The sequence below is a fragment of the Epinephelus moara genome, chromosome 12 (genome assembly GCF_006386435.1).
Source record: "Epinephelus moara isolate mb chromosome 12, YSFRI_EMoa_1.0, whole genome shotgun sequence".
Classification (NCBI taxonomy): domain Eukaryota; kingdom Metazoa; phylum Chordata; class Actinopteri; order Perciformes; family Serranidae; genus Epinephelus; species Epinephelus moara.
In genome coordinates, this window is record NC_065517.1 from 42736349 (window position 1) to 42748521 (window position 12173).

General features: G+C 47.7%; 1 protein-coding gene and 2 long non-coding RNA genes across 9 annotated transcripts in view; 1 reads left to right on the forward strand and 2 right to left on the reverse strand.

The window, feature by feature from the left end:
- Positions 1–1808, forward strand: part of LOC126398328 (uncharacterized) — a 6316-nt gene extending 4508 nt beyond the window's left edge. For 2 of the 4 annotated variants that reach the window (XR_007570755.1, XR_007570754.1), the window contains 2 exons: positions 124–238; positions 383–618. This is a non-coding gene — a long non-coding RNA (uncharacterized LOC126398328). Of the gene's footprint in view, positions 1–123; positions 239–382; positions 619–1106 lie in introns of those variants that run through there. The other 2 variants (XR_007570756.1, XR_007570757.1) reach the window with 2 other exon arrangements.
- cdc42bpb (CDC42 binding protein kinase beta (DMPK-like)) overlaps positions 1–12173 on the reverse strand; it is a 43755-nt gene that overhangs the window by 7198 nt on the left and 24384 nt on the right. For 3 of the 4 annotated variants that reach the window (XM_050057408.1, XM_050057405.1, XM_050057406.1), the window contains 15 exons: positions 11167–11246; positions 9342–9416; positions 9181–9252; positions 8971–9076; positions 7151–7287; positions 6930–7069; positions 6440–6521; positions 6140–6356; positions 5062–5124; positions 4674–4915; positions 4220–4574; positions 3026–3123; positions 2833–2917; positions 2603–2720; positions 2328–2445 (listed from right to left, as the gene is read on the reverse strand). In XM_050057408.1, coding sequence (XP_049913365.1) covers positions 2328–2445; positions 2603–2720; positions 2833–2917; positions 3026–3123; positions 4220–4574; positions 4674–4915; positions 5062–5124; positions 6140–6356; positions 6440–6521; positions 6930–7069; positions 7151–7287; positions 8971–9076; positions 9181–9252; positions 9342–9416; positions 11167–11246 — 1988 coding nt within the window. Of the gene's footprint in view, positions 1–1924; positions 2156–2327; positions 2446–2602; positions 2721–2832; positions 2918–3025; positions 3124–4219; positions 4575–4673; positions 4916–5061; positions 5125–6139; positions 6357–6439; positions 6522–6929; positions 7070–7150; positions 7288–8970; positions 9077–9180; positions 9253–9341; positions 9417–10948; positions 10999–11150; positions 11247–12173 lie in introns of all 4 variants that reach the window. The other variant, XM_050057409.1, reaches the window with a different exon arrangement.
- Positions 3137–4162, reverse strand: LOC126398330 (uncharacterized). Its single transcript, XR_007570761.1, has 3 exons — positions 3688–4162; positions 3539–3642; positions 3137–3448 (listed from the first exon to the last, which is right to left on the reverse strand). It is a non-coding gene; the product is annotated as an uncharacterized LOC126398330 (long non-coding RNA).

Genomic DNA, 12173 nt, shown 5'->3' on the forward strand with positions numbered 1-12173 from the left:
AACACTTTAATGGTGTGAACGCTTTAAGGTGTGAACGCTTGAGATGTGAATGCTTTCAGGTGTGAACACTTTAGTGGTGTGAACGCTTTAAGGTGCGAACGCTTGAGGTGTGAATGCTTTCAGGTGTGAACACTTTAATGGTGTGAACGCTTTAAGGTGTGAACGCTTTAATGGTGTGAACACTTGAGATGTGAACGCTTTAATGGTGTGAACACTTTAATGGTGTGAACGCTTTAAGGTGTGAACGCTTGAGATGTGAATGCTTTCAGGTGTGAACACTTTAAAGGTGTGAATGCTTTAAGGTGTGAACGCTTGAGATGTGAATGCTTTCAGGTGTGAACACTTTAATGGTGTGAATGCTTTAAGGTGTGAAAGCTTTAAGGTGTGAACGCTTTAATGGTGTGAACACTTGAGATGTGAACGCTTTAATGATGTGAACACTTTAATGGTGTGAACGCATTAATGGTGTGAACACTTTAATGGTGTGAACGCTTTAAGGTGTGAACGCTTTAATGGTGTGAATGCTTTAAGGTGTGAACACTTTAAGGTGTGAACACTTTTATGTTGTGAACACTTTGAGGTGTGAACGTTTTAAGGTGTGAATGCTTTAAGGTGTGAACACTTGAAGGTGTGAATGCTTTAAGGTGTGAACGCTTGAGATGTGAATGCTTTCAGGTGTGAACGCTTTAATGGTGTGAACGTTTTAAGGTGTGAATGCTTTAAGGTGTGAACACTTGAAGGTGTGAATGCTTTAAGGTGTGAACGCTTGAGATGTGAATGCTTTCAGGTGTGAACGCTTTAATGGTGTGAACGTTTTAAGGTGTGAATGCTTTAAGGTGTGAACACTTGAAGGTGTGAATGCTTTAAGATGTGAACGCTTGAGGTGTGAATGCTTTCAGGTGTGAACACTTTAATGGTGTGAACGCTTTAAGGTGTCAACGCTTGAGATGTGAATGCTTTCAGGTGTGAACGCTTTAATGGTGTGAACACTTTAATGGTGTGAACACTTGAGGTGTGAACGCTTTAAGGTGTGAACGCTTTAAGGTGTGAACGCTTGAGATGTGAATGCATTCAGGTGTGAACACTTTATGGTGTGAACACTTGAGATGTGAACGCTTTAATGGTGTGAACACTTTAATGGTGTGAACGCTTTAATGGTGTGAACACTTTAATGGTGTGAACACTTTAATGGTGTGAACGCTTTAAGGTGTGAATGCTTTAAGGTGTGAACACTTTAAGATGTGAACGCTTGAGGTGTCAACGCTTGAGCTGTGAACGCTTTAAGGTGTGAACGTTTTAAGGTGTGAACGCTTTAAGGTGTGAACACTTGAAGGTGTGAACGCTTTAAGATGTGAACGCTTGAGGTGTCAACGCTTGAGGTGTGAACGTTTTAAGGTGTGAACGCTTGAAGGTGTCAACACTTGAGATGTGAACGCTTAAGGTGTGAACGCTTGAAGGTGTGAACGCTTTGAGGTGTGAACGCTTGAAGGTGTGAACGCTTTGAGGGTGTGAACGCTTTAATGGTGTGAATGCTTGAGATGTGAATGCTTTCAGGTGTGAACGCTTTAATGGTGTGAACGCTTTAAGGTGTGAACACTTGTAGGTGTGAACGCTTTATGGTGTGAACGCATTAAGGTGTGAACTCTTTAAGGTGGGAACACTTTATTGTGTGAACACTTGCAGGTGTGAACGCTTTAAGGTGTGAATGCTTTAAGGTGTGAACACTTGCAGGTGTGAATGCTTTAAGGTGTGAACACTTTAAGGTGTGAACACTTGCAGATGTGAACGCAGCATCAACCTGGCGAATGTTTCAAGCTTCACACAAACCAAACCAACCACCACAGACCAGGCAGGAGGGGAGTGTGGGAGTCGGGGGGGAGGAGAGGGGAGGAGAAGTGGGGGAGATAGAGAGAAGCTGGCCTACCCTTCCCAGAGAGGAGGTGGAGGGAGAGGAGGAGGAGGAGGAAGGCTGCAGGAGGCTCTGCTGGGAGGAGGAGGAAGAGGAGGCGTCTTTCTGCAAGAAGGCGCCGGCCGACGCCGACGTCATGTGATAGATGTGCTCAAAGTTGGAAGGGGGAGAGATGAGGGTGTGGCGGGAGGAGGAGGAGGAGGGGGAAGGAGACGGGGAGGGGGAGAGGGAAGTGACATCACAAACCTGAACACCGGGGGTGAAAGAGGGGGAGGGGGTGAGGAAGGTGAAACAGGGGGAGGAAGAGGAGGAGAGCAGAGAGGAGGAGTCAGTGTGATGAACAGAGCTGTTGGAGGGGAGAGGAGGTGGGGGAGGAGAACATGCCGGCAGGAGGAAGAGAACGAGGAGGAGGAGTTACCAGAGGGAGGTCCATGAGGACCTGCATGCCGTCTCCTGGTCCCATGTGAGCCACGTGGTTAAAGTTTGTAGGATTAGAGATCATCTTGGACCTGAGCTCCGGATCCCTCAGCATCTCCCTACACACAACACACACACACACACATTACACACTTATGTACACACACACACACACATTACACACTTATGTACTCACACACATTTAAACACCAAAGTACACACACACACATTACACACTAAAGTACACACAGTACACCCAGTACACATGTGAGTCACCTCCTCTGCTGAAGTCGTTCCTCCTCAGGAACCTTAAACAGGAACTTCCTCTTGCTGCGAGTTCGAACCATCAACTTCCTGCTGTGGTCTGACGTCTCCGGGATGGTGAGGTCACCCTCTGAGGACAGACAGGTGGAGACAGAGAGGTGAAGACAGACAGGTGCAGACAGGTGAGCTTCAGGGTGGACACAGACAGGTGGTGCTCAGTGTCCAGGTGTGTCCGTGGTTACCTGATGATGTGTTGCTGAAGTAAATGAGACGAGGAGGTTCAGAGCTCAGCAGGTTCAATGTCCCTTCAACATTCAGAGGTCGGATCTGAGGACACGGAGACAGAGACGTGATTGGCCGGTTCTAAACTGTGTGTGGCTGTTTGCTGAGCTCTGATTGGTCAGCTCAGAGCGGTGCTGAGCTGTGATTGGTTACCTTGCGGAGGGAGATGGTCTGAACCCACTCTGTGGTGTGAATATCGAAGACGTCGAGCCCGTACTCACTGTAGACCGTCAGGTGGGAGGAGTTAGAGCCTGTAGACACAGACAGGTGATCAATAACCTGTCAATACTGATTAATACCTTTATGATGTGATAACGCATCACCGCCACCAAGTTCACCTGATATTTAACACTGATCAACAACTGACACTGACCATCGTAATAAAACACCGCAAACAGATACAACTGCCAAATATTCACACTGATATACCTGAGACACAAGAGACCAACCAGCTACACCTGTCTGACCTCACCTGACAATCAGCTACACCTGTCTGACCTCACCTGTATGACCTCACCTGTCTGAACTCACCTGACAATCAGCTACACCTGTCTTAACTCACCTGTCTGAACTCACCTGTCTGACCTCACCTGTCTGACCTCACCCGTCTGAACTCACCTGACAATCAGCTACACCTGTCTGACCTCACCTGACAATCAGCTACACCTGTCTGACCTCACCTGTATGACCTCACCTGTCTGAACTCACCTGACAATCAGCTGCACCTGTCTTAACTCACCTGTCTGAACTCACCTGACTATCAGCTGCACCTGTCTTAACTCACCTGTCTGAACTCACCTGACAATCAGCTACACCTGTCTTAACTCACCTGTCTGAACTCACCTGTCTGAACTCACCTGACAATCAGCTACACCTGTCTTAACTCACCTGTCTGAACTCACCTGTCTGAACTCACCTGACAATCAGCTACACCTGTCTTAACTCACCTGTCTGAACTCACCCGTCTGAACTCACCTGACAATCAGCTACACCTGTCTGACCTCACCTGACAATCAGCTACATCTGTCTTAACCCACCTGTCTGATCTCACCTGTCTGAACTCACCTGACTATCAGCTACACCTGTCTTAACTCACCTGTCTGAACTCACCCGTCTGAACTCACCTGACAATCAGCTACACCTGTCTGACCTCACCTGACAATCAGCTACATCTGTCTTAACCCACCTGTCTGATCTCACCTGTCTGAACTCACCTGACTATCAGCTACACCTGTCTTAACTCACCTGTCTGAACTCACCCGTCTGAACTCACCTGACAATCAGCTACACCTGTCTGACCTGATTTACCTCCATGATGACATACTATCTGTAGAATAAATGACGTACTGCATGCCAGCGGCGTTGCAGGCCACATCAGCTCCTGGGTTCGGGACCGGCGTCCCTGTCCGTCCACGTAGATGCCGAGCTGGCTGAAGCAGAGCAGCAGCTCGGAGGATCCCACCTCCAGGGCGTGCAGGGCGTCCAGAGGCTGCTGGGCCAGGAAGGCCAGCGAAGGGTCGGCGGGGCTCACCAGGCTGATGGGAGATGACTCCCCCTGCAGGGCGAGCAGAGCGAAGCCCGAAGGATACCCGACGCACAGCCGCTCCCTCACCATGCCCAACCACTGCACCACGCCCGGAGCCTGCACCTCCCACAGCTTCTTATGGTGGGGCTTCACTCGAGTGATCTCATAGCACTGAACCTGCAGGATCAGAACCAGAGTGTTAGAACAGACCCGGACCGCCACAGCGAGGGGGCGGGGCTACAGGGACATCTGCAGGTGTTCAGGGTGTTCAGTGACCTGACGTTTGACGGCAGCCAGCAGGCAGGCGGGGCCTCCGGGTCGGAGCACCCCCGTCGTCAGAGCCTGGCATCCTTTGGTCTCCGCCAGCTTGATGTCGAAGGCGGACTCGGCGCCCTCCAGTGCCCCCCAGGGATGAAGGTGAACGTGGCGATTCCGACCGCAGAGCAGAGCGATGATCTTCTCTTTAGGGATCAAATCGATCTGACAAACCTTCTTACTGTCGGCCGCTCGCACGATCACTGCAGAGAGATACAGAGGTTAGACATGTGGTGGATATCTACCGTCTGTCCGTCCGTCTGTGTGTCTGTCTGTCCGTCCGTCTGTGTGTCTGCCTGTCTGTCCGTCCGTCTGTGTGTCTGTCTGTCTGCCTGTCTGTCCGTCTCACCGTCTCTGGTGACCTCGACCACAAACAGTCCATCTTCAGTTCCCAGAGCGATCCTCTCCCGATCTGCAGAGACAGAAAACATCTTTAAGAATCACCAGTGACTGATTCTATATCATCAACACAGTTTAACCAGTAAGAATTTCAGGTTTTAAAGATTGATTAAAGAGAACATTCACAGAACGTTCTGTACCCGCCGCTCCCCAGTAAACCTTTTCATAAACCACAGACCCTCTGAAACATTTAAAAGCTGTCGTCAGGTTGACAGATTGTAACTTCCGTCTTTATGCAGACGACACCGTCCTTTATTTCACTGCAGGTTCTGCTCATGCTGCTACTCGAATGCAGGATTTATACTTCAGCATCGAACTGACGCTGTAACTACGGCGTAGGTTCTGCGTCGGTGTAGAGCCTACACTGCCACCTCAAGACTCACAAGGTTCACCGACAAAACAACTGTCTCACACTAAACACGTTTTCCAATCAAATACAACATGCTAACGTTATTAGCACAAGCCTATGACATTTTATATTGTATAAATTCTACTAGCGATGAGCAGACATTTCCTCTGCTCATATGAAGTGAGGAAAAATCACACACAGGACTGAAAATGCTATTTTTGTGGAGGCTTTATTGTCTTCACAATTTATTGTTTCTTATCTGTGAAATTAAAGTAAATAAAGTTTTGTTTCCACTGAGGGAAAAATTATTTTTAGCTTCCAAAAATACGGCATCGCTGCGCTGCGTAGCTACATTTCTGGAAAGGTGCATATCCGGCTACGTGTCTATGCAGAATCCTGTTTTAGATGTAGTTTATCAGCCTTTACTTCTACTGCTCTTTGTTTTTACTTGTGTCTGTATTTAATGTGCGGACCTCAGCACCAGAGTTCTCCGTCAAAGAGTTTTCTGAGGTTTTAAATAAAATGAATGAATGAGTGAATAAAAGAATAAATGAAAATCTCAGAACTCTCTGTAACAAACTAAACTTTTATCAAGATGACATTAAAAGAATAAAACCAGAATCAGAGCCGCAGGAGACTCAGAGTCCTTCAGTAGTCATCAGTGGAGGTTGGTACTGACCCAGAATGGCGGCGGACAGTGCGGTCTTGATGATGGGCAGCGAGGCGTCGTAGGCCTCGTGCGGAACGTGAACCTGTCGGTTCTTCAGCAGGTTCTTGGCCAGGATACTCTGCAGACCCTCCAGGATCCTGACCCACTTCCTTTTCTCCACCTCGCTCTCTGCCAGCACCAGCAGAGACACCGAGGACAGCTGTGAGATCAGCTGTGACGACGTCACCTGGCAATAACAACAATAAGGGTCAGTACACAGGGAGGTCAAAGGTCAGAGGGTGAGGGGTCAGAGGGGGCGAGCTCTCCTACCCTGAAGATGCAGGGGACGTCCTTCCTGGTGGCGTGGATCACATCTGATGCCAAGACGGAGCTGACGGAAAACTCCTCATCTCTGTTACACACGCCACAATATTTCCCATATCAATCATCAATCAACATAGTCTATCTGACAATACAGAATGTTCACCACATAAGATAATCCAAGAGAAAATCACACTGTTCGACTATGATACAACCTTCTCAAGACAAACTAAAACATCCAAAACCTTCTCAAACCTTTTAAGACAGGACTACAAGATGCACCAAACCTTCTCGAGACAAACCAAACCCTTGACAGACTGAATCTCCTTGAGGCTTTTCAAAAACTCTGAACAGTTCAAGAAACTTCATAAAAAGGACAAGAAACTTTTTCAAAGTCCTCTGAAGTTCTTGAGGGGTCCCAGACTACCTCAGATGCTCAATCTATGTGCAGACAGACAGAAAGACAGGCAGACGGACAGACAGACAGGTAGACAGTTACCTGAGATCCAGCACCAGACTGGCCACCACCCCCGGCTGGGTGGACTTTCCCTCTGGGATGTCGTAGAGAAACAGTTTACAATCAGAGACCACGGCATAAGCGCGCTGCCAGCCCTTCTTCACCCCGCTGGGCTTCGGGATCTGACAGAGAGACGGCGACACGTGAGTCTGTGGAACTGCAGTAAAACTACGTCGGTACTGCGTCAGTACTTCATCACTTACCCTGACATAGCCCTTATAGGCGGTGCCGATGCCTCTCTGGACGTCGATGCCCTGCGGCCTCTTGGCCTGCTCTGCTGGGATTGGACAGACCAGGGGGGCGTGGTCTTTACAGGAGACATGGCAGATGAAGGAACACACTGAGGAGAGACGGACAGGAAGTCAGGAACCTTCATCTCTACACGTCATACAATCATATCAGAGTTTGATGATCTGTTCTGACTAAAAACAATGTTGATAATATACTTGCTTTATTAACCCTTTGAGACCCACATGGACCCATTTTTGTCTTTTTTAGTGGGATGCAGGCTGTCCCTATGGGGAGACAGCAGGTCTACAGTATGTGTCTCACACAAGTGCTTTACATCATCTGAAATCTGGAACCTGAAGATTATCTTGAGATTCAGCTGAGCGCTGCGTGTCGAGTGTTTCTGCTTGGGTCGGGCGTCTGTAAAGGCGCTGACACACCAAGCCGACGGTCGGCCGTCGACCAAAGTCGGGCCGCCGGTGAGCGTCTGTCGCCCTAGTTTTTGCGGTGTGTCCTGCACCGTCGGCACTTTGGTGTCGGCGGCTTTTCGGCCGATTGAGCATGTTGAATTGGCGGCGGAGCTTGTCAGTGAGAGAGATCACTCTGATTGGCTGTTCAGGTTTTATTTCCTCGCCCCTGTAGCGAGTGAATCTGCCTGTAGTGAAACCGGGGCTAACCGGTGCTTCCTCCTCAGGCTCCACTTCACTCAGCTGCCCCACAGACCCGCTGCTTCTTCACACTTTAACCTGAATAACAAACCGGAGCTAGCTGGGAGCGGCTAGCGGAGCGTTAGCCGCAGCATGACCGGAGGGAAGCACAGCCAGTTAGCCTCCGCTAGTCTCTGAGCTAGCCCCGGCTCTCCGTTTGGATCCAACCGGAGCACCGAGCCCTGGTTTGTTATTCAGGTTAAAGTGGGAAGAAGCAGCGGGTTTATCGGGCAGCTGAGTGAAGTGGAGCCTGCGGAGGAAACACCGGGACCGTCTGGATGTAATAGTCCGTGGAGGTGCTGCGGTGCTCGGCTGCACAGATAGGAAACCCCTCGGCTGACAGGATGTACCACTCTCTCACTCCGCTCTCTCTTACGCAGGTGCAGAACGTACGTGCTACTTGGCCGTCGGATGTAGTCCGTGTAGTGTGTTCAAATGCAACTGACACAGGGCGACGTGAGGCGACGTAGACGACGCAACAGTTGGCTTTCGTCGCCGCTAGTTCTTTGATGTCGATTTGGTGTGTCCGCACCTTAATGTGTATATGTAAGTTAAGTGTATATGGAGTTAGAACATTATGATGGAAGTAAAGGACGGCTATTCCCATGCTCAAATACGTCTCATTTGTTGTTGCCGCAATTTTTGGGTTGATATCGTTTGTCACACAGATTCAGTGCTAAATTTAATTTAAATTTAATTATTGAAAATTAATTATTTGAAAATACAGAGATGTTCATTTCTGTCTGCATCATCCAGCCCTATAACAAGCTCTATTTTGATGCTTTTTAATGAACTCTGTCACCTTGTTTACACCCAAAGAACCAAAAAGAATCTCAGTGTCAATCAGTTTATCTTCACTGTGACCTACAGAATGATGGAGGGTCAGCAGGGACCCTGTCCTGGGCCAGATTTGGCACACGGGCAGTAATCTGAGTATCACCACTGTAGAGGAAGGATCTGGATCACTGCTGCTGCATCTCAACATTTACCTGGGAGCAGCTTCCACCTGGAGGCTCCGCTGCCTCAGCGCGTGTGTGTGTGTGTGTGTGTGTGTGTGTGTGTGTGTGTGTGTGAGTGTGAGTGTGAACCTTCACAGGCGTATCCCTGTCGGATGAGTCCCACCATCAGAGAGGTGCAGTGTGTGCACTGAGTGGGACTGGAGAACGTCTTGATGCTCAGCTGGTGAGCTTTGGGCTGTGAACACACACACACACACACACACACACACACACACACACGATGGTTTAATATCAAACTCTAACCCCTCCAACGTCCCACCTCAGGAAACGGCAGCATACCTTTGGTGTGGTCAGTGCTGAGCTCTGGTAGGGGGGGGAGGGGCTCGCTGGGACTGAGGCTGCTTTAACTTCCTGTTGACACAAACAGATAAACAGTCAGGATGTGTGACGGACAAAGGAACAGCTGTATGATGTGGACAGAATCAGTGTGTGGGACTGACCTCATGTTCAGAGGTGGTGGAGGGCGAGGGGGGCGTGGTCTCTGATTTCTGGGGGCTGGGGTCTATATCTGTGGTCTGAACGTGAAACAGAAGAAACGATTGAAGAGACAGAGACATAAACAAACACACACACACACACACACACACACACGCGCACGCACGCACGCACGCACGCACAGCTATGACAGCAGCTCTGCCAGAGTTTTTGTGTTGAATTGTGAACTGTATATCTGTCATTATATATTATATCTTGTTTTGTGTCGGTGTGAAGGCACTAGATCTTTGTATTTCTTTAAATGTATTGAATAATCTAATAAGGGGTGCACCGTGTTGAAACGGCCAGATAAAATGCAGTAAAAAGATGTGCAGTAATATTCTGACAGTTGCTTTTATTTTGAAAGTCAGTGACACCAGTGTAACCTCTGACCCCGTGGTCACATTGGTCACCGACATGGAGGACTCCAGCCACGAAACTTTGCAGCCCGAGGATGAGGTGGCAGCCTACATGGAGTTCAAGACACCCAAGGAGGATCCTTTGGAGGTTTGATGGTGGTGGAAGGAGCATGCTAACATGTTTCCTAACCTGGCAGTGATTGAATGTTTTCACCATCCAGTCAAAGAGACGTCCAATTCAAGAACGGAGAACCAGCTTCATGTGAGGGACTGGAGCCTGGGGGGGTTTGATCAGGGGTCTTTTATTAACGGGTGTGAGCAGGTGTTGGTTTTCAAAATGGACCCGTGCAGGACTCTAGCAGCGCCTATTACAGACCATAATATCCTGTCGTGTCACCATGGTTACACTGTCCTGAGTTAAATGAAGGAGGAGCTGTAACATTCACTGTCATAGTTTGTCTCTGACATCAGATCTGCGTTCACGTCGTGTCATGAAAACGTAAAACAAACCTGCAGCGTTCACACGTTACGACACATCACAACAACACAGACACAAACTTCACAGTGTGTACATAAACACTACACACACTAACAGCAGTGACAAACGTGTGTTTAAAGATCCACCAATAAAAACTATTTTAAATCCGTCTGACGACTGGTGAAAAACTGACGGTGATCACAAACAGACCAATACATCAGCAGGAAATACACATCAGCACTTCCTGTGAACACAAAGACGTGTTTCTGATTAATGACGTAAAATATCAACATGTAGAAGAGCTGATGAAACACACGGTTGTCACAGAGTTTGATTATCAAACACTTTACAGGATGTGACCTGTCAGAAACTCTGACGGCGAATGATGTAAACACGCCATCAGCTACTGTTATTACTTCCTCTGTGGTGAAACTGTCGTACTGCACTGTGTGTACTTTGACTGGAGAACAGACGAGTGCGACACATCTGGTTTAATCATCATAAGGACAAAGCTAACGAGGCTCTGAATGCAGGAGGGCGGGGCTTATGTGTGTGGGTGGAGCTCGGGTGAGCCAATCAAACCAGTGGTGGTTACAGGTCGCTGCACTCTACGTCACCTACGACTAACTATTAGCACGACGCTAGCAGCTACGACTGAGGTTAGATCTGACAGCTCTCTGCCCCGGAGGATTGTGGGTAAGGGGGGCAGTGTGCAGGGGATTGTGGGTAACCTGACGGATGAACTTACGTCTTCCCAGAGAGCAAGCAGCGAGGAGGCGGAGCAAACTGACGCCTCCATGTTGGAGAGAGAAACAAACAACAACACCTGAGTGACATCATCGTCGTCATAGTGACATCATCATCATGTGACCTGCTGCTAGGTGAGTTCTGAACTGTGATTGGTTGAACAGGAATCAGTTACAGACAGACAGACAGACAGGCAGACAGACTCACCCTGAAGGTGAGGTCCGGAGCCAGAGGGGACGTGTTGAAATATTCAAAGATGGAGTCCTGGAAGTCTGGAAGCTTCAAACCTGCAGGGACACAGAAAATACAGATGAACACATGAACAAGTCTCTGGTGCTGGAGGTGAACACATGAACAAGTCTCTGCTGCTGGAGGTGAACACATGAACAAGTCTCTGCTGCTGGAGGTGAACACATGATACATCTGGAGCAAAAAACTTCAGACTCAGACGGTTTTCTATCTTGTCCTGACTTATCAGGAGCATTTTATTAGCAGCTGATCAACCTGAGCATCAACAGGACGTACACGTCACCATCATGAATCTAAACTAAGCACAAAAAGTAATGAAATGTGTGTTTGGTAGATTATTTCTTTGCTGTAACGAAGCTTCTTGTCAATAAATCTTATATCGTTGGAAAGCCTGTTTATTTCCTTTTTAAATGGAGCCACATTTGTAAGGAACAGGCAGTATGTGTATGAGTACTTGAGTATGAGTATGTGGGTTGCATCCATGAAAAATTGGCCAAATCTTCTCTGCCAAAGCCAAACAGCTTTTTTTGCTGTTGACTCTTGTTTTGAGCTTCTGGTTCAGCACTTAGGAACCGCAGGGTCCGGTGTTAAGGTTTTTTCCTACTTGCCCTGCCAGGCAAGTACTTCTCAAATCTACTTGCCCCATCTAAATTCTTACTTGCCCTGCTTTAGATTCAGATTCAGATTCAGAATACTTTATTAATCCCCGGGGGGAAATTGTTTTTGTTCCAATGCTCCGTGCAAAGTAGAAATAGAAATACAGCATGAATGGAAACAAGAGATAAAGATGAAGATATAAATAAAATACTAAAATAGACAATGAAATAAGTAAAATAAATATTAAAGTAGACATTAAAATAAAATAAAATAAAATAAAATAAATATTAAGTAGACATTAGAATAAAATAGAATATTAAAGTAGACATTAACATAAAATAAAATATTAAAGTAGGCAATAAAGTAAA